Consider the following 22500-nt stretch of genomic DNA (forward strand, 5'->3'; position numbering starts at 1 on the left):
TCAAAACAAAATAAGATATTTATGAAACCAAGGCCTTCTAGCAGCTTTTACTTATTTCTTGACTTATTCAAGGCTTTTGATACAATATCTCATAATTTATATATTCAAAGATTATCCAACCTAGAGTTCATCAAGTCCATTGTATATTGTTTACAAAGTTATTCAACACAGACTATTTTGTGAAATGCCATCAGAGTTATTGCTTTCTCAAATCAACAACAACTGGTGTTTCACAGAATCTATTCCGGGCTCACATCTATTTAATTTATTCATTAATAGCATGAAGAAAAGCATATCTGATTCTAAAGTAATACAATAGGTAAATACATCACCCTTTTCTCCTCAGCCAAGACAATTTCTCAACTATACATAACAGCACAAGCCAAGACACATTCTCAACAATACATAACAACATAACAATCCTTACATAATATTGAAATATTTCAGAGTCCCATCTTCTAGTCTCCCCTAAAAAGAAAAACTCACTGTGTTTGCCCAAAACAATCAACAAATGCTCAATACACTTAATATAAAGTCAGCTATTTTCACTACCACAGAACAAGTAATCCAAACTAATGATGGCAGCCTTTAGAAAAGCAAATTAGTATTAGGCCATTGATGAAAAGGTAGGGTATTGATTTGTTCTTACAATATCATAGGTGGCAGAGTTGATGGTAGGTAAACCCAAGGAACACATCCTACTAATCAACACTTGAGAGAGACCAAGGACCTAAGAGATTTCTGTTTTGCAGTGGCAAGTGGCATTAGAATGGCAATGTGAAGAACATACCACTGTTTGGACCACTGCATATCCACATTCTGCATACTAAGCCATGCATTAGGAAAATTGTAAGTTATTAGAAAGTCCAAAACCTTATCACATAAGTAAAAGTCTTAACATTTTTCCTCAGGGTAAAAGCAACTAGATGCACAATACAGGAGTGGAGCTAAAAATAAATAAATAAATAAATAATAAAAAAGGCTAAAACAAGAAAATAAAAAATGTGTGAACACATGTTGCTAAATTCTATGCACTGCGATAAACACTTTACCTTCACTTGAACTCAGCTGAAGCCATACCGCTCAACCTCTTAGACTAAGAAATCTGAACAAAGCCATAAATAAAAGTGGGACAAAGGCCCAAAAATAGGGACAAGTTTTAAATATTGCTCTTACAAACTTAGAAAGTTGACAGAATAACAGGTTTTGCATTACCATGAATTTTCTGAAGGTATGACGTCTGAAGCTCAAATTATTATCATTATTTTCTCATTTTAATCTTTAATGATTTGCTACTAAATTGCTAGAAAACCACAATTTTATGAAAAACAGACCAAAAATATGAGACAAAAATCTGGACATTCTGTGAAAATCTGTACAGTTGAGTGGTATGGGTGAAGCACTATAAAAAATGACATGATCTGAAAATCTTACTTACTGCGCTTTCCATTTCATTCTTTAACTTGATGTATACAACACTTTTATTGTTTGTATAATCTTCAGACCAGTCTGTAAGGATTGTGATGACCAATGCATATATCTCTTAAAAATAATAATAAAACATTATGAGATTTAGTATAATTCTCTTTATATGTACAAGGAAACTAATATGTGTCTTAATCACATTATTAAAAGAAAAAGTATCAATGTTCAGTATCAGAATACTCTAAATAATGACTCAGTCATTGATACAAAATATATACTTGCCTTTTGAGACTCTTATTCTCTTACTATGTAACCTGAAGCAACACACAGCAAGTTGTATGAAGAGTCTGCAGCAATGGTGATGGCTGGACAAATCATTCTGTATTTTTTTAAACTGAAAACTTATTTTTCTAGATTATTTATTTATTTAACATTTGTTGACTGGGATAGTCCGACTAGGACAGAACCTATTTTCAGTAGAGGCCCGGGTTGAAACACTCCTGATACATGTCTTTAGAATGTGGGAGGAAACGTTTAACAGCCATAGACTTTTTTACACAACTGAGTTTTAAGTTCTAATCAAATATATTTACATTGTTTGCTAATAATTTTAACTTGTTTACAATTAACAGTTCTATAATATTACACCCCAGAAGCCTAAATATATCATCAGATGCCAAAGCCTTTAAAATCAGAAGCCAACCTTATCTATCCTGTGAATGATGCATTTAAAAAAAAAGAGAGAGAAGTAACTATATTGTTCTGCAAAACTTTATCTATGCAATGATTATAAGTGATGTGTTCAAAGTCTTTCCATCAAATCTATTATATGTTAAAATGTAACAAAATTTCAAGGCCAATATGTTTCTGCATACTTTCACAAAGAACTTTTTATAACTTTAAAACTGTGGAAATTCAATACATAATAGCATAGTTTTTGTTCACCTAGACTAAAGGTTTCTAAAAGCATGTTCCTGAGACTTTTACAAAAAAGGAAAACAAGCAAATTTGTATGGATAACAGTATAAAGAACAATCAATAGCTCTCAAACTGTGCAAGCATAAGAAAAATTTCAGCATATGCAACCTGGCTTTGGCAATATCAGTTTCAATATGGAAGTGTTATATATCTTCACAATGGCTAACAGCAGTATTCCAAGCATTGTGCATTCTACTTAGACAGTGACAATATGCATTTATTCTCTCTCTTTCTGATTGAGACATTTCATATCATGCCCATCAATAATGTGTAATCTATTCCTTTTGAACATTTCAGTAATGACAAACAAGGAATAATATTTCAACTGCAATGAATTCTAGACAGACACTCGGTTTGCTTTTGGTTCATAAGTTCATAGGTGTGGTTCATAGGTTCATATGTGTGTACTAAGCTAATGGCCCTGGGGCCTTTATAAGCCTAGCCATAGGATTACCCTGGCATAGTGCCACCCATCCTTTATTTTCTACACCTTGCCCTTTTACATGCAACCTAAAATTAACTGTCAGTTCCGTCAGTTTAGGAACGCAGCTCCAAAACATGTTCATAATGCCATAAGGAGTTATTTATGTCTCCACTGAACACATACAAGTAAAAGGACACCACAAAAGAGTGGTACTTTCCTTTCTACTCATATGCTAGTCTGCAATGACTCATTCAAAATGTCTCATCTACCGCTGCAGGATTAATTTATCTATTCCATGCCTACACTAATATGATTCTCTAGCTTTCGAGTCAGGCTAATGTAGATACCTTTTCATGTATAAGTAGAGTTGTGTTAATTTATCTGAATAGTCGAAGGATTTAAGTCCTTTATTTATTTAGTAATTTATTTTTAGATAAAATTATTGGGGCCTTGTCAGTTGAGCGACACACTTGGATTTCTACATACCAAAGGATGACGCTTCTGAAAAGGGAAGAGACAGCAGTAAGATGACTTCCTTCAATCTTAAAGGTACTACCTGATTTATCTTACTGAGAATTGACCTGGTGGGATAGAAAGATTTCCAGATATGGTGGAAACATGAGGATAACTGAATGAGAGAGAGAAATGACACAGCTGTTCACATAAGTACACAGGTCTCTTACGACCAAATATGCTTAAAGAGTAGTACCACTTATATAATAAGGGAACAGCTTTTTACTGAAAACTGCTACACTGCACTTTTTTTTTATTTAGCTTAATACCATTTTAAGTACACCAGGTATATTCATATTCCAGCCGTATTTGTAGCAGTTCAGGATCTGTTGGATAGCCAGTTTATAATCCATCAGATTATCGTGTTTCACAAGGATCTATTCTGGGCCTACATTTATTCAATTTATTGATCAATAGCATGCAGAAAAGCATATCTGATTCTAAAGTAATACAATAGGTAAAGACATCACCATTTTCTCCTCAGCCAAGATACATTCTCCACTATACATAACAACATAGCAAGTGTATCTAACATTTCAGTAATATCAGCATGGGGGTAGTAATAAAAATCTTTGTCCAGGTCAAGATAAGCAGTGTGTGTGAAGGAATCACTACCCACAGCCTCTGTACCTGTTTCAAAGAACTTTGCTAGGTTCAGGAGACAGGTCCTGCTCTTCACAAAAACAAAGTGAGTGGGGTCTAGTTTTTGTCAGTTAAGTTGTCTGTGAATTCTGCTATGATACATTCCCTAGCTTTGGATATTTGGCTGGTGAGACTGATTGGCCTATACTTACCTGGGTCTGCAAAGGGGCCATCCTTGTACAGAAGAGTCACAGAGTCTGTTCTCCAAGCATCAGGTAGAAACACTGTGAATAGGCTGAGTATGAATAGTTTAAGAAGAGGCTCAGATAGTGAATACTTGTCACTAATGAGAATGCAGCATGATATTTTATCTGGTCCCACAGAAACATTATTTTTAACTTTTGACAGGGATTTTAAGACGTGTTCTAAGGTGATTTCAGGGAAAGCTACATTTTCATGGATAGTGAGCGTAACAACGTGGGTAGGTGGGGTAACATTAGCACTAAATTTGTCTGCTAATTTATTGGCTGCATTTATTTGAATTTCTTAACTATACTTGAGATTACAGGAAAAAAAGGCAAAAGCTTTCTGTTAAAGGTTGGTTACACGCAACATTCAAAAATAAAATAACAAATGAAAATCAACCAACATAACAGAATAAAATATGAAATTTTAATAAAATTGGTAAGCGCTTACACAGAATAATACACTTCATCAGACCATAAAATCAAAATTAAATACAATACATTTAAATAACAAAATCAATTGGACCAATAAAATTTAAGTTCAAACGATTAGACTGTGTGATATTATGGATGAGCTCAGCACATTCTTGGACTTTATTCCTTTATTTCATGACATAACTGATATCTAGTTTCCTTTTCCTTAGGTATCTGTAACAACCTTAAAGTTCTTTCTCTGCTTTACTGCTTCTAATAGTGCTTCTAAGTGTATGTTTGAGTGTGGTCCTGAGGTAGGGGGATGGGGATTTCCTACAAAGTGTCATTATTTTCCTTCTTTCGTTATACAGTTTATTAATATGGGACTTCCATCATAGGTTCATAGGTTCATAGGTTTATACTAGGCTATCTGCCCTAAGGCATTTATAAGCCTAGCCCAAAGTTTTGTGGCTTACGCCACCCCTTATATGAAAAAATACTGTGCCCATTAGTTTGTTGTGCCTCTGTCCAGCAGTGACACAGATATGATTCCCGGGGTAAACCTACGATCTCCCATCCACAGGTCAAGATTTCTCTTGAACAGAGACAGCAAGGTGCTCTGCCTCACATGGACCGGGATTTTATTCCACAGCATAGGGAGTCTCTGAGTGATAAATCTATCCCTCCAGCATGTCCTATTTATATCCGTGCTAAGGTTTAAGTTGCTTGCTCTAGTGGTTTTGGTGGATTTGGATTTTTTGAGGTGGAGCATGTCCATTAATTCCGGGGTGGACATGGCCTTGTATGTCAGGCACATGTCACCTCTGAGCAGATGGTATGCAACTGAATAGAGCTGGAGTTTCTTCAATCTGGCAGCATATGACAGATTTTGGAGTCCCTTTATCCTTTTGGTGAGGAACTTTTGGGGTCTCTCCAATTGCTGCAGATGTCAGGTGAGATACATCCTGAATGGGGCATTGTACTCGATCATTGGTCTGATAAGTGAAGAGTACAGGGGAACAATGACCTCACTAGATCTGGATGTGAATCCTTCATGATCAGGTGGGCAATGTAGAAGGTCTTTCTAACCACTTTAGCAACGTGAGTGTCAAAAGAAAGGCCACTGTCAACCTGGGTCCCCAGGTCCCTGATCACCTCTTCTGTGCTTAGTGGATTGCCACCTATATGGTAGCTTGGGGTTACCTTGTTTTTCCTGAAGGGTATGACTATACATTTTTTGGCGTTTAACTTCAGGCCATGGCTCTGGCACCAGCTATCTGTTTCCGTGAGTCCCTTCTGAAGGATATCCGTGTCCGATGCACTTTCCACTATGGCACCCAGTTTGCAGTCATCTGCAAACTTTGTCAGCCAAAGTCCTCCCATGTTGGCCTGTACTTCTAAGAAGTAGATGCCGAACAATAGGGGGCCAAGGACCGAGCCCTGTGGGACACCACTTGTGACCGGCTTGGAGTCTGACATAGCGCCAGCAACTCTAACCCTGTGGGTTCTGTCCTTAAGCCAGTTTGCAACCCATCTTGTGACATATGGGTTTACATTTAAGCTGGTAAGTTTTTATACAATACCCGAGTGGGGTATTGTGTCGAAAGCCTTTGCAAGGTCAAGGTAGGCTGTATGGACTGCCTTTCCCTCATCAATGGCCTTGGTGACTGTTTCAAGAAGTCGACCAAGTTCAAAAGGCATGATCTGCCCTTGACAAAGCCAAACTGGGTCGGGTCCAATGTCTGCAAGTCCCCTATATCTTTGTTTATGAGCTCCATTATGATCCTCTCCATAGCTTTGCAGACTAGACTTGTTAAGCTTATGGGGCGGTAATTACCAGGGTCCGTAGAGGCACCGCCTTTGTGGAGTGGGACCACAGTTGCCGTACGCCACTCCTTGGGCACGTATCCTGTGGTAAGGCTGAGATTAAACAGCTGCCTTATGTGCGGGTTTAATTCCTCATTTAGCTCATGTAGCACACAGCCGGGGACACCATCCGGTCCCATTGATGCTGTGTTTTTAGCTTTAGAGAGAGCAGCTTTCACCTGCGTATTTGAGATGTCTGGGAGGCTACACTCCGCTGGGATAGTTATCTCTCCTTTGGGGGGAGAGGGGGGGGTGAAGTTTGCACTGAACCTGTCTGCCAGTATGTTGGCAATGTCTGTGGGTTCAGTGATTTTTGTATCATTTTGGACTAATTCTGAGCATATCTGGGAGTTTCCACCCATCTGCATTCAAACACAGGAGGAGTGATGGTAAGCCCTGCAGAGGGTCACTTCAGTTAAATTGCAGTAACTAACATTTGTACGTATGTATAAATCCTAAACAGAAGTATTCCAGTTTATGCAGCTTGCAGTAGTACAGTTTTTTAGACGTCTACATCCGGAGTGAGACTGAAGTTCCAGTCGCAGTGCCATAACTTCGCTAAGAAAAGGTGGATATCCACTAGCACAGCAGTCCGCTGCCTGTTGTGCTTTCCCAGCTTCTTGAGTGACTTTGAAAAATTTCCAGCCATCTGCAACAACAGCCTGATCACCTGTTTTCTTGCTCACTGGTAAGACTTTTTTCTATGTCACATTTTTTTTAGTATGGATGCTATCAGGCAGAATTCTAGCAAATGTAAGCCAAGTTTTACTCTTAATGTAGCAGAACAACCAGATAAAATATGGAGTAAATTGCAATGTTGGTATACACAACACATTAGTAAGTGTAAAACCTTGTTAGGGCAAGTTGACATACCAGCATTATGTAAGTGGATTGTAACATTTGATTGGTATTTGCAACAAAAAAAATGAAGTATATCATAGTAAATGTTTATTGTGTGATTCAAAGGAAGCTGCATTTTGTGTAATATTCCATAAACAAGTATTGCATGATATTGCTAAAAAAATAGACTGTGCAGACAGATCTGTTCATGATAAAGAATTAATTAAGGGTACACAGTTTTCATTATATCCAGATGTAAAGCAGTTATGTCCTGTCAGTACATTAATTTCTGAATTACAACAGCAATCAAATCTGTTATTGACAGAGTCCTCTGTAGATCTTGTAACTCCCTTTAAAAATTATGTACAAGCATGGAATGATGCCACGGCTACACATACAGATGAGGACAGAAACAAAGCTTATGATACATTGACAGAAGACTTTAATAAGTTTTTAAAAGAGAAACAAAATGAATTTAAAATGTTCAAAACTGACATCCAAGATCTCTGTCAAAAGTGCATAGGAGCTCTGCAGTCAACAGAGGAATCCAATAACAGGTATCATATATCCCTTAAACACTTACAGGTAGAAATGACAGACCTTAAACAGCATCTGAAGGAAAAGGAAGAAGAATTAGATGAATTAACAGAGACTAACCTCCAAAATACTATTTTGATATCCCAGCTTAAAGAAGTTAAAAAACACAAAACCAGTCCAAATTATAGAACAGGGACAGGGAACCACTACAGATTTATATACACAGTCTAGATTATTACAGAGTTTACCACAGTGGAATGATAAAAAGGCATATTTTATAACATGCTTACATTTGAAGAATGGGTGGCATATACAGCAGGATCTGATATATGGACAGATGCATTACTTAGATGTTTCTGGATTTTCATTCCCAAATGTTTTAAAACTTTCATACAATTAAAACAAGATGATTATCAGTTGAACACTAAAGTAGGACGTATGACAGCCATTTTAATGGCATTTACACAAGGGCAGCCTCTCACAGCCAAATTATTAGATAATTTTAAAATTACTATCACAGATAAATTAATGGAACAAAGTGATCATTTTAGACTTGCATTTCAAATCATATATAAAAAACCAGACAGAGACATGGGAAAAAATGACATACAAAAACAGTTAATACATTGCTTCTTAGAACAAGTCAAAGGGGTTCCAGGGGATATTAAATGTATCTACGAAGAAAATTCTGATACCCTCACTAATTTGGTACAAAAACTAATGAGGGGATGGACTATGGCCGATGATGGGACTTTATACTCACACCATATCTTTGCATTTGAAGATAATAGTGAGCCATTTGAAGTAATTGGTAAAGTCAAAAACAGGGGAAGGCAAAGATGGTGTGACCAACCACCAGCAGAAAGAGCTGTGTCAGCACCACCAGCTCCTGCCTCTATGCTTGTAGTACCAGGATCAAGCACAGGTAATGAGCAAAAGGCACCAACATGCTTCTTTTGTAAAAAAATAGGACACGTTAAGCAAAATTGTGATCATTACAAAGCCTGGTGCAAAAAGAAGGAAGAACAGGAGTGTTTCCAAAAGAGAGCAAACAAATTTACAAGAAAAGTCAGAAAAGCAGGATTATGTACAAAAACCTTACAATATTAGTAAAAACAGTTATAAGAGCCATCAGTATACAGGAAAAGGGAAAGTATGCCCGGTAGATTTTCAAACAGTTTCACCTGTAAATCCAAAACACTTGATAGAACAGGCAGAAGGAATAGCTAGGCAACAGTTAAAAAAAGAGATCGAAAAACCTAAATATGTAGATCATTCAGACAAAGAAGAAGATGACAAACAAAAACATGAGGTGTGTCATATTGCATTTGATAATAAAGGAGAGGATGAGTGGATTTCCTTACAATAGGGATGTGCCCCCCCTACTCTGGTATCTTTCCTGACTACCTTTAAAAAGGGTCGAGATGGACGACCACTGATTGATATTTGGGTAGAGGGGTCACTTTGGAAAAATGTCTTAATAGACACAGGAGCAGCAGTATCTGTCACAAACAGACAGTTACCAGTAAATCCTATAAAAAAGGTTTGCATTTCAGCATTTAATGGCACAGGATACTATGCAGTGAGTAGCCAAAATGTGGACATAAAGTTTAGTCAAGAGGGACAAATATGGAAGGGTGCATTTTTAATGCATCCATCTTGCACAAATACCATTATTGGTATGGACATTCTAGGACCTTTAGGCATAGTAATTGATTTACCTAATGAAATTCTGTGGATGGGAGACAAACAACAAAGAGAGGAAGAGCAAAATACAGGTTGCTATGCAATCGCTCTACCTGACAAACCTGAAAAACCTACAGGCTATATAAATACAGACAGTGAGGATGTATGGAAGCATTTACAACAGCAATTCCCAAATCTATGGTCCAAGGGTCCCAGTGATTGTGGGAAACTAGAAAGCCCAGTAGGAATAGGAAGTGATCAGGACTATATACCACCTTTTCAAAAACAATATAGTATTCCTAGGGAAGCAGAAGAACATATGGAAAAAATGTATTGCAGAATGGGAAAGAGAAGGGATTATACAAAAAGGCAACAGTCCTACAAATTCACCATATCTGGCCAGTTAAGAAAAAAGATGGTAGTTATCATCTTGTTATTGATTTACGAAAGGTTAATCAATATACCACTCCTAGAGCACACTTGATTCCAGGAGTCCCAGAGTTGGCTGCACATATTAAGCCACAAAGTAAGTGGTTTACAGTAATAGATTTAGCAAATGGCTTTTTTGCAGTGCCACTCAGGAAAAAAGATTGGCCAAGATTTGCCTTTACATTTAAAAAACAGAAATATGTTATGACAAGGTTACCACAAGGGTTTCAAAACAGTCCAGTTATTTTTCATCAGAAAGTAGGATCCATTCTACAACATTTGGAAAAGGATGATTCAGTAATACATTACATTGATGATATTTTAATTCAGTCAGAAACAGTAGAGGAGCATGTACGGCTTCTTAAGAGTTTTTCATACTCTACAGCAAGCAGGGATTAAGGTTAAAAGTGAAAAAAGTTCAGTTTATGACACAAAAGTTAAGTTTCTAGGTACTATTATAAAACCAACAGGAAGATCTCCTTGCCCTGTACGTGTACAAGGCATTTTACAAATGGAAAAGCCACTGACTATAGCAGACTTACATAAATTCATGGGAATCATGAATTACAATAGGGAATTTATAGAGGATTATGCAGCCGTGGCTGCTCCCCTATACAAAATGTTACATGAACAAAAGAACTCCACCTTTTTAGAGTGGGGATCTCATGAAGAGGAGGCATTTTCACAGATAAAAATAAAACTAGCACAAGCTACAGAACTAATAGCGCCCACTCCAAGGTTACCATTTGTGTTACAAGCAGCAGCAGGAAAAAAACACTGTCTGTGGTACTACTACAGGAATGGCCACATGGTAGTTACAACAGAATGGAAAAAACATTATGCCCAGTCACTTTCTTTAGCAGAAAGATGACTCCAGTGGAATTGGGCTACCATCCATGTATACAGCAGTTATTAGCCATTTACTGGGGTATTAAACAAACTGAATATTTGACTGTATTTTCCAGCATTATAGTACAAATACCACATCAAGCTGTAAAAGCTTTGATAGACAGTTTTGAAATGAATAAAATTACAGATGGTATTAGTCAGGCAGTCTTTGCAAAATGGATGGCAATTTTTGGAATGAAAACTGTTACTATACAGACAGAGGATAAATACCATTTGTCAAACCATATGGGATATGAAGGAAAACAGCATAACTGTTTAGAAAAGATAATGTCACCTGAGGTGCAATTTTTAGCATCTAATTTTGATAACTTTAAGCCATCCATCTTTGTGGATGGAGCACAATATTGGGACCAAGGCAGATACTGGACAGGATTTGCCATAGTTCCAGAGAATCCACAACTGGGTTCTCCTGAACTAATCAAGTTACCAGGGCATATGTCAGCTCAAAGAGCTGAACTGGAGGCAGTATTGTATGTGCTAAAGTATTACAATCCTATTAACATTTTTTCAGATAGTGCTTATGTAGTAAATTCTTTAAGACTACATATGGAAACCTGGGTAAGACGAGGATTTGTGGATAGTATAGGTAAACCATTACGGCATGCTGAAGTATTAAAAGACATATATAAAGTCATAACAATGTCAAAACAACAAGGACAGTATAGCATCTTAAAAGTAAAAGCACATCAAAAGCCAACCAGTGAAACTTACAGATTAAATGTGTTAGCTGATACCTTGGCCAAACAAGCAGCACAAAATGGAAAAGAACTTCCAGAATATGAGTATGCCAATGTAGAAGTTAGTGTCTTAAAAGAGCTAGATAAAGAGTCAATAGAGAAAGACCTTGTAAATATACAAAAACAACAGGGCTTAAAAGAAGAAACCAATCAGTGCAGATTGGCAGGTATACCACCAAAGGAGTACTATGCATACACGACCTCCAAAGGGTTACAGTTGCCATATGTACCATTTCAGTTGGCACGCCAGTTGGTCAAGTTAAATCACCAAATACTGGGCTATATAGGAACTGATAAGTTATGGGCAGTTGTAAAAGAAATGTATTGGAACCCAAATTTAAAAAAGGTCTGCAAACTGATTATAGAAGAATGTTTAATCTGTTTGCAGGTAAATGCTAAAAGCAAAAGGTCTCAGTTACATCGAGTACAGCCAGCGGATGGGCCATGGTATGCAGTTCAAATAGATTATGCAGGTCCATTACCAACAACAAAGGGAGGTTACAGATATCTACTAGTAGTAGTGGACGTCTTTTCAAAATGGGTAGAAGCAATTCCTACCAAAACCATGACAGCAAAGGCAACAGCAGAAGCCTTATGGAAAAATATTTTCTGTCATTGGGGATGGCCACGGGTCATAGAGTCAGACAATGGCCCACAGTTTGTTAGTGATCTCATTAAACAAATGTGTAACTTGTTAGGCATACAGCAAAGGTTTCATGTACCATACCATCCACAATCTAATGGCATTGTAGAACGTATGAATTGGACGTTAAAAGAACGTCTAAAAAAGGCATGCTTGGAAAAGGGCAATACATGGGTACATCATCTGCCTGGTATTTTAATGGGTATTCGAGCAACACCAAACAGCAAAACAGGTATTTCCCCATATGAAATAATGACAGGCCGCAAAATGCCCATACAATTACCATTTGATCCAGATTTACCTAATGGTAGGCCCATACTAGAAATTAGCAAATATCAGGAATGGCTAAAACAACTTACTAGTATATGTGACTATAATGCAAGGGAGCAAGCGTTCCATCTATGGAAAAAGGTGTCAATAATACCAGCTGAAGAAAACCTTCCCTGTGGAACCAAAGTATTGGTAAAAACATTCCAAATGGAAGGACCATGGGCTAGCATTGGCAAGGCCCTTTTGAAGTAGTGGAACAAATTGGACCATTAGTGTACAAAATCAAAGGAAAAAAGAAAAACAGAACAATGTTGGTACATATAGATCAACTAAGAATGATAAAAAATAGTGAACAATGTAAATCTGATTAAATGTATTCTTTTGTAGGTTTCCAACAGAGAAAACCATAATGAAATTGACACGGTTTAAAGTGCATCCTTTTGGAAATCCATTTTCGGATGACCAAAGGCAAAATGATTCAACAATGGAATTTCTATTTAAAGGATGTTTTTTTAAATTGATAATAGCTATCATACTAACTATTATTGTATTGCTTAGTATTAAATTATACTTACAACCTGTTAATCAAACTGTAAAGTTACATAAGAGAGAGAGAGTAAAGAAATGTGGAAAAATGAACAAGACTGGTCACCATCTTTTAACACTTTTTTAGCAAGACAATGTTGGTATGCAAAAAGCATGAATGTTTCTAATTGTTGGGTCTGTAGTTTAATACCAAAAATAACAGGGGTAATGCCTCTAATACCTATTCCACTAAATTCTCTTAGTAGTTGGAGAGTATTAATAAATGAAACAGGAGATCAAGTTATAAATGTACAATTACGTAAAGCAAGAGTACAGTTATCTGCTATAGTGCAGGGGATCACATGTTTTCAACAAAATGGAACTGTTCCAGTGGGTAATAGCAATTGTATTCAAACAATTGAAATGATAAATTTTCACAACCACATACCAGTACGTGGAGTATTTTCTCATGGTTTTCCTATTTTAATACCAATTAAGGGTCAGTTAATATTAAGTGACACAGCAGTATTTCATTTTTCACAAAATGACAAAATGACTGTAAAACTAATATTACATGTTGGAGAAGTAAAACAGATAAAAACTTTACAGTTGTACATGATAAAACTCCTACTATGGGGCAAGTAAATGGCAGTCTGGTAAATAGCAGTGTTGCTCAATCAGATGGGTTATATTACATATGTGGTAAATATGCTTATAAATGGTTACCAAAGGGATGGGATGGCACCTGTTATATAGGATTAGTGGTACCAGCAATGCATCATGTAAAAGAGTTACCAAAAGGAAACATTAGAAATACAAAAAAGAAAAGGGATATATTACCTGTAATTGAAAGTCCAGAAAATCCAGTAGACACCTTAGATACATCACGTATATATCATCAAAATCTTGATTATATTAAATTAAAAGATATGGATTTAGGAGATGATGTAATCTCTGGAGCAGGTATTTTCCCTTGGTACGTGGATGCAAAAGCCATATGGGAACTGAGAAAACTATCTAAACTAGTTGAGGTATTGGCAAATGCCACTTTCAATGCAGTCCTTGACATTACTGTCGAAATGACAGCAATACGAACTATGGTTTTGCAAAATCGAATGGCATTAGATTACATATTAGCATCACAAGGGGGTACATGTGCTTTAATAGGAGAACAATGTTGTACATTTATTCCAGACAAAACAGAATCTGTAAAAGCACATTTAGAAGTGATTGCACAAGTGTCTCAACATACTAGAAAAAACTGGAATGATGACTGGAGTGAATGGTTTAGTAATCTATTTACAGGATGGACAGGAAAAATCACTGTATTTTTAATTTCTTTTATTGTTATTGTAATGCTTGGTTGCATATTATTTACATTTATTAAAGTCTGCTTAGCAAAAGCTAGTCAAGTTACTGTTGTTAATTGTCATAATGAAAAAATATTACCGAATAATGCTGAATTTATTTCTCTAGTTTAAAATAAAAAAAAAAGTGGGAATTGTTAGAGTGTGCTCAACAATATACTAAGGTTGAAAGTAACTTTGCTGCAATTATGCAACATAAATAAGGTATAAGATAAAGCTTGCTTAAATGTAGAAATAGAGTTTAGTAATATGTAATCAGCATCCATACTAAATTACCATGGCTTGGAAAAGGAATCTGCTGAATGGACATTTTTCCCTTACAGACTTAAAAACAGGATGTATGCAAGAGAAAAAATGCACAATCTGGTTTTAAAGAACACTGACATGTTTTTCTGCATATAAAAAAATGGACACAATATGTTTCCTAAAATAACAGGATGGACACAATATGTTTCCTAAAACAACAGGATATGTTTATGACACTGTGACAATGTGTTTTCTCAGAAATATGTTTAAATATGTTTTTCTGCATGGAAAACAGGACATGACTATCAGCAGTGGCACAAGAACAGATGTTTTTGTACAAAGATCCAAATAGAATACAGGATGATCACACTGTCAGAAAAGCTGGTCTCTTACAATGTGTTTCCTCAAAAACATGTTTTTCTGCATGGAAAACAGGACACTGTTATCAGCATTGGCAAAAGAACAGATGTTCTTATACAAAGATCCAAATAGAATACAGGATGTTCACACTGTCAAAAAAGCTGGTCTCTTACAAGACATTCTTAAACAAGGAAGCTTAGTATTGTTTCTACAGGATGAGCAATTCTCCAAAATAGAATATCAAGAGGAAATGTATATGTTTATGCATGACTAAAAAGTGTATATAAAGAGCTGTATAAATCCAGTTATGTTAGAGGTATGGTAGGGACTCATTTGTCCTAAGGTAAATGTTATATCTCTCACATCATCTGTACTATATGAGAAGTAAAGTTGGAACAGTACTTTAAGCTGCAACGTTGTTCCATTTGGTTTATTATAAAAAGTTATTTGCTACTGCTCTCTAAAGTTGATGCTGCAAAGTATATTCTCTCATCAGTGTATATTCTGCAAGTTTCTGTATGCAACAGACTGTGAATGCAAATATAACCAGACTTTGAATTTTAGCAGAATCCAGCCAGCAAGACTGAGTGTCTTAAGAACACTTCAAATCCATCACACCAAGCAGTAAGCAGAGCCATGTAATTTTTCACCAGGTTCCTAACATAGCTGAAAAAGGCCTTATGATTGTCCTTTGAATCCATGGCAATTTTTCTCTCAAAATTGGCCTTAGATGATTTTATGAGTGCTCGTATTTTTTTACTAATAATGATCAGGGGTGACTTCCCTTTTATGGATTTTGTTCTATCATGTAATAGCTTTCTCCTCTTATTGTAAAGTTTGTTAATGGCTGGGGTCCACCAGACTGGACGTTTGCCCTTTGTGGAAAGATTCTTGGTTTTATTTGGGATTGCCTGATCCATGCAGTCCTGGAGGTGTTCATAGAAGGCATTTGTAAGGGCTTCCGCAGCTTGGGTTGTGGTTTCCACTGGCTCAGGGGCCTTGAAGGATACCACACCAGTCTTGAGTAGTGTGAAGTTTGCTTTAGAGAAGTTCTTCACTGTGGTCTTTTTTGTTTGGGGTGGGGGCGGGATGTGGATTTCCAGTGAGATTAGTTTATGATCAGAGCTCACCAATGAGGGATATACTTCTGGTGTGGAGCATTTTGTCCCCATGTTTGTGATAATGAGATCTAGTATAGTTTCTCCTCTCGTGGGAACAGTGACTAGCTGTTCCATGGCATTTGAATTTATGAACTCCAGGAACCATTGGGCTAGAAAGTTAGGTTTATTCTTGAATTCACCATTATACATTAGAGTAACTGCGGTGGTGGTGCTGCGGTAGTGTTGTCGCCTCACAGTAAGACGTTGTCCTGTTCGATTCTCAGCTAGAGCGTCTTCTGTGTGGAGACATGCGTGAATGGGTGTACCTTCGTTGAAGGTTGTGCATCAGGGCTGGCAACTCGGCACGTAAAAATCTTCTGCCAATCATTAGCGGACCGGAGTTCTGCTGTGGCAACCCCTAACCGGGAAAAGCCGAAAGACACAACAACAACCGTTATACATTAGAGTGGATGGGTACAGACTTTTCTATGTAGCAGTTACAGAAGCTGGTATGGATTGGATGTGAATGTGGCAGCCCTCTCACATTTGCAAGGGATTGCTGGGAATTTTTCATAGGTATACAACTGAAATAGGCTTGCCGTGGTAAAATCTATACATTTGGTCTCATCTGGTGGTGGGGTAGTACCATTTAGCCTGACAGAAAAGATAACTAATTTGCTTGCTTATAATTTCTTCTTAATTAAATCACAAAGTAGTCTGGCAGCATTCTAGAATGCATTCTTTTTTTTTTTTCCTTCACCATTTGCTCCCCCTTTCATTATTCATTCATTCATGCGTTAATTAAGCTACTGAAGTAATTAAGACTCAGCATAAATGGATGGCAGCAAGAGGTTCTCCGGTTCGATTCTCGGCTGGAGTGCCTTCTGGGTAGAGTCTGCATGTCCTCCATGTGTTCATGTGGGTTTTCTCTGGGTACTTCGGTTTCTTCCCACATTACTAAAACATGCCTGGAGCATTTCTCCCTGGGCCTCTGCTGAAAATTGGCTTCATTCCAAGTCAGACTTTCCTGGTAAACAAATGTTAAATAAAAAATGTTATTGTTAAAGCCACAGCTGTTTCATTTAGTGCTCAGTAACAGTCCTTGATCTTGCTCCCCATCCATCTCAGCTCTTAAGCGGAAGAGAAAAAAACACTTCCAAACGCCCTTAGTCTTGAACTCCATACCAGATCCCTATCCCCTGAGCTCTTTAGTTGTAGAGGGAAAATAAATTATGCTGCCATAATCTGGCACTTCCACATCAAGATCCTTTCTCCACCTCAGCCCCCTCATCCTCTCAGCTCTTCAGAACAAGCAGAAAGAAAAAAGGGAATTGTTCTACTTTTAAACTGTAACAATCATATTGTTACATTTAAAGCAAATTGATTGCTACAGTAAAACAACACTTTACTACACAAGAACTGCTTTTCTGTGCTGTCATTCACAAATGCTGTTTCAGAAAAGATTGCAGAAACTGCACTTCCCATCTCTTTCCTAACACCTTGAACCTGAGGTGGCTGCCCCCTTTCCCTCCCCTGCTATGCTTCTGGTTATCATACTGGAGGCTTATATTCAAACTTGTCACACAATAAGCCCAAGCCTGTAGCATTAGCCAAGCATAAAATACATCATGTACAGCTGATATTCATGAAATGTCCCTGCCCCAGTCATCACTGATGCTATGTTAAAGAATGCAAATTATCTGGATGCATGCAGAAGCGTTAGGTACTAATTCTTAAATGCCACTGCTTTCATTGCAGTATTTTGACACTGTCTGCAGATAGTAAAATCAACTAACTATGGGAAATCTTCTAGAAGTATAGCAAACTCTCTACAGCCCTGCAGCAGAGTCATTGTTTATCACACTACCAGCATACAGTTCACTATTCCCCCAGGCTGTCTGAAGTTCAATAACCTTTGGAGTCCTAATTATGTCATTCTGAGCTCGACAGTGAAGACAACTCTCAGCATGTCCCTATTTAATCATACTGACTGTATCTCGCTTCATAACAGTTGACGCTTTTAAACCTTTCCATCCACTCTAGTTGCAATAGATTCTGATAGCTTGACATCAAGGTTGCAGCTGGAGAATGCTCTTGGTCATTTATCCACCTTAATGGTAACCAGCACTGCTTGATTCAGTCTCTCCAGCTTGTTGATGGATACAGCCCCATGCTTAGTGCCAGGCAAGCTAGTGATAATCATAGCTTGCCATCTATGCATTATATTTATCCACCAAAGAACTGATGAGCATTTCCTACTAATAGCTGTACTTCACCAGGGAACAATCATTGTATATCAGGCTAGTCAACCTATCAGTGGTCAAATCTCACCACTATTACAGAGCTGACTAACTCTAAGTATATCCTCAATTGTGGTTGAAAGGGTTCCCAGACCTGTTTGATTATCTGCATAACAAGATAGAAACAAAAAGACTGTTTTGCACCCGAGGCATTTTTGTCTGTCTTTTGATTAGTCTTAGTTTCATAGGTTCATAGGAGGCCACTAGGCTACTGGCCCTACAGCCTTTATAAGCCTAGCCATGTTATACTCTTGTTCCCCTGTTGACCAGGTTGTATGGTCTATATTTGCAGCACAAGTCTAAGATCAGCACCAGCTGCCCTTTCTCCTCTTGGATAAGGGCAGTCGGTGCTGATCATTAGACCAAGCAAAAGACGGACAGACAAAAGTGCCTCCGATGCAGAAAAGTAAATGCAATCTCCCATCAGCTACTAAGTAAGTGAATAGCCTATCCAATACAGTTCACCAGATAAGTCAGCATGTGGTGTGATCTTTTTTCTTTGACTAATGAGGTCCACTGTCTATTTTCTGCCCCCTACATATATTCTTGAGTACGTAAAACAAAGTAATTTTCACATGTCAGTAAAATGTTTCTACATTTTTCATGTACTGTACTGCCTCAGCATATATTTAGAGACTTGCTCACCATCCTACACTGGACATACACTACATATCTGTCTTTTGCCAAATCTAACTTTATGTAAACCACATTTACAGTTACTAGCTTATTTAGATTAGCTATATAATATTTGTGTAACTATGCCTACTTAGTACCCTGTTAATTGTTCTAATTTGCCATGTGGGATGGAGTCACTTACAGAATGTAATCATCAGATAGTAATATTCATCTTAAGCAGCACCGGTTCTTATCTTAGCAGGAAACTATAGCTATCCTATTACATCACAGTCTCCTAGGGAATAACTGACATCCCTTAAAACAAATCACCTGATGCTTGGACAGATTTAGCTGTCCACTGCCTAATCAGTTATACAGCATTATTATGTCATCAGGATTTCTATAACATTCTTACATCCTGATGTGCATGTGAGAAATCAGTGCAAAAAGTATCCACCAATTCCTTTAGTCAGAATCATGGCTATGATAACTTCTCTTCCTTATAAAATTTCACTTCCATATCAATAAAGGCACTAGATAACACAGTGAATTTTTATACTATGTTAACCCTTCCCCCATACATGTACTTTCACCTAAAGCTGAACTAAATTCACAGTACAATGAAATGGTGGATTGCAATGTATTTTGCATTGTTAAACTTCTGAGGGGTGTACTGAAGTGAAAATGTATTTTGTCTGGTTACTCTGAACTAACAGTGTCATTGTTCTGCAGTTTCAGTCTACACTGCCTCTGCACTTATTGTGTAGAGTTATCACTGTTAATTTTAGGTGCATAGGCAGTTTTCTACATTTAAGGTGTTGCAGCAAAACATTCTCCATCTGTATGCGTACTGCTGTTCTTATTAACTTTGTGAGCAAGCCTGTTACTCAGTCTGTAGGCAATCTGATATCTTATTAGCAGTGGAGAAATAAAGCCAATAATCTAGGAACAATTTCTGTATAAGTGACCAAGCACAGTGCTGGCTGCAGCCAAAGCTGGTTTTCAAGCTTCTGTCAAAGCCTTATATAACAAGGAGAGCACCAGTTTCTCCCTCTTTCTTTCTCACCCTCTGTCTCAGCTTCTATTAAACTTTTGTTTTAACTCTGTGGGCCCAAGACACTCCTTCTAGTGTAGATGTACAGCAGCTTTGTGCCTCAGGCATTTCATCGATTGTAGTTTAACAACAATGTTGGGGCCAATGATGGGGCCATAATGAACCTTGCTTTTAGCTGTACTTCCAACTTGGCACCCTTCCCCTCAGAACAAGACTTATTAATTATGTCCACTGTTTAGTATCTCCAGAACCTTGTGTTGCCAGCCCTTTCCACTGCATTTCCTACTAGGGTTCATCCTCCTCCTCCCCACTGTCCCTCTCTAACACTTCCTGTCTTCATTCTTATCCTCTGCTCAGATTTCTTTATGTATTTGTTTCCATCCTCAGACTCCATCTTATGATGTCTGTAGAATCTGACTAACACATTTTCACAGAGAAGTGGTCACTTTCTTTGAAGAGCCAAATTCTATTTGCAGTTTGCTGATAAACTCACATAGGGTCAGACTGGGCTCACCCTCCCTCTCAGTGATATGCACTACCCAGGAATCCAACTCACCTGAGTCTCATGCTCCCCTACTGTTGAGCTCCTCATCAGTCCTGGTATACTCTTCCCTCTAACATGCACTACCACACTCTTCTTCCTTGTTTCTTGTGACTGATCATATTTATCACTTTCTGTATGTCTATTTTGAAGTTCTTCTAACTTTTTATATATTTTTACATCTCCCAGTCATCCTGTTCTTCCTGTTATCCATTAAAAGACTATTTTAAACCCCCCATCTGTAACCAGTTGATGAGTAGCAACACATTTTTCTGCATTAATGTAACCAGCAAATATAAGATGGCCCTTGGCTAGCATACAAGTGTCCTGACTATAGTGGCCACAATGGGCTGCCACTGAGAAACTTACTTAAACTCTGCCCAAGGACACCTTATCTGAAGAGCAAATTGGACCATTTTGTTTATGACATCAGAAATGCCATATTGGCTGCATGATGTGTTAGAAACAAATTGTCTTCCATTAAAGCTTAGCAAACTAATGACATCCTTGATATTAATAAAAAAGTGCATCCCAGGTTTAGACTATATTCATCAATTCCTCCATTCCGTTAAGCAAATTACTCAGCTACAGTGGATGAGGCTTAACTCATCAATCACTAGACAAGACGTAACTTCTCAGTTGAGTATTCTTATAGGAAATGGCTGCTGGTGTCCTTTTTCTTAGAATGTCAGGAATGGCTTATATTTCTTGTTGTTTTCACTCTTCCTCATGGCTATACGACCGTGCAGTTATTAAATATAAGTAAGGGAATGTGAGAGGTAAAGTGGGGGAATGGGACTTGCTCCCCACATAAAAATGTTTCTTTCCCATAGATTTTCCATTTCAAATGCTGTTCACATTAAATGATTTCACCTCTTTCTGATCACAAAGGAGTTGAAGTTTTGTCAGGGATCCATTATTTATTTAACATTTGATTACTAGGAATGTCCAACTTGGAACAAAGCCAATTTTCAGCACATGCCCAGGAAGAAATGCTCCAGACACATGTCTTTGTAATGTGGGAGGAAACCAGACTCCCCAGAAAAGACATGCAGACTCCACAGACAAGGCACTCGGCCAAGAATCGAACCAGAGAATCTCTAGCTGTGAGGCAACAATGCTACCACTGCACCACTGCACCATCCATTGACAACATGCCAATTTCCATTGACTGGAAACCCACATGATTCCTTCTGTATATAGACTTTAAATCCTTGTTGTTGTCCTGTATAACTTGAGAAGCCCCCAGATATGTCCCAAAAGTCAGGTTGTTCAGTAGTAATCAAATATATTTTTAGTATAGGTTGAACTATGTCTTTATTTGGAGACTTCATAGGTTTTCTCATCTGTGACAAACATTTTTTTAAAGTCATGATGCATAGTAGTTTCTAAGAAATTATATTTTTGGATATTATTGCTTATAAGGAAATGCAGAGTACCACTTTGGACATTTAGATTAGCTTTAAGAATGTTACTAATACATCTACACTACATTACAGTATGCAGTCAAATATATGATGGTAAATATTATCAAAAGGCAGTATTTTAGAATTAACAATTTAACACATAGCCAATATGTACAGGCATTAGAAATTCATAATAGATTACAATGATTACTATAATGAGGATGTCACAGAAACATGGTAAGTGTCATGAAAAATGAGTTTATGTCAAGAAGAGCAGCTAAACAGAGGATGGCAGTGTCTTTAATGAGCAGTACAAGACAGTCATCCTATTAAGATTATCTACACTAAACAGAAATTGTTTAGTGATGAGTAGCAGGGTACAAGGGTGGATGAGCAACTCATGTTTAGCAAAAAAGAACAAAAAAAAAAAAAACAATTAGTTTTACATTTTTTTTGAGGATCATATCCAATCTGAAGTCAAGCATAAA

General features: G+C 37.4%; 1 protein-coding gene across 2 annotated transcripts in view; it reads right to left on the minus strand.

The window, feature by feature from the left end:
- LOC122794329 (mucin-3A-like) overlaps positions 1-22500 on the minus strand; it is a 1511548-nt gene that overhangs the window by 1082512 nt on the left and 406536 nt on the right. For both annotated transcript variants that reach the window (XM_044062634.1, XM_044062633.1), the window contains one exon: positions 1439-1542. In XM_044062634.1, the coding sequence (XP_043918569.1) occupies positions 1439-1542 (104 nt within the window). The remainder of the gene's footprint in view (positions 1-1438; positions 1543-22500) is intronic.

The sequence above is a fragment of the Protopterus annectens genome, chromosome 2.part1, assembly GCF_019279795.1.
Source record: "Protopterus annectens isolate FY-2018-M chromosome 2.part1, PAN1.0, whole genome shotgun sequence".
NCBI lineage: Eukaryota > Metazoa > Chordata > Ceratodontiformes > Protopteridae > Protopterus > Protopterus annectens.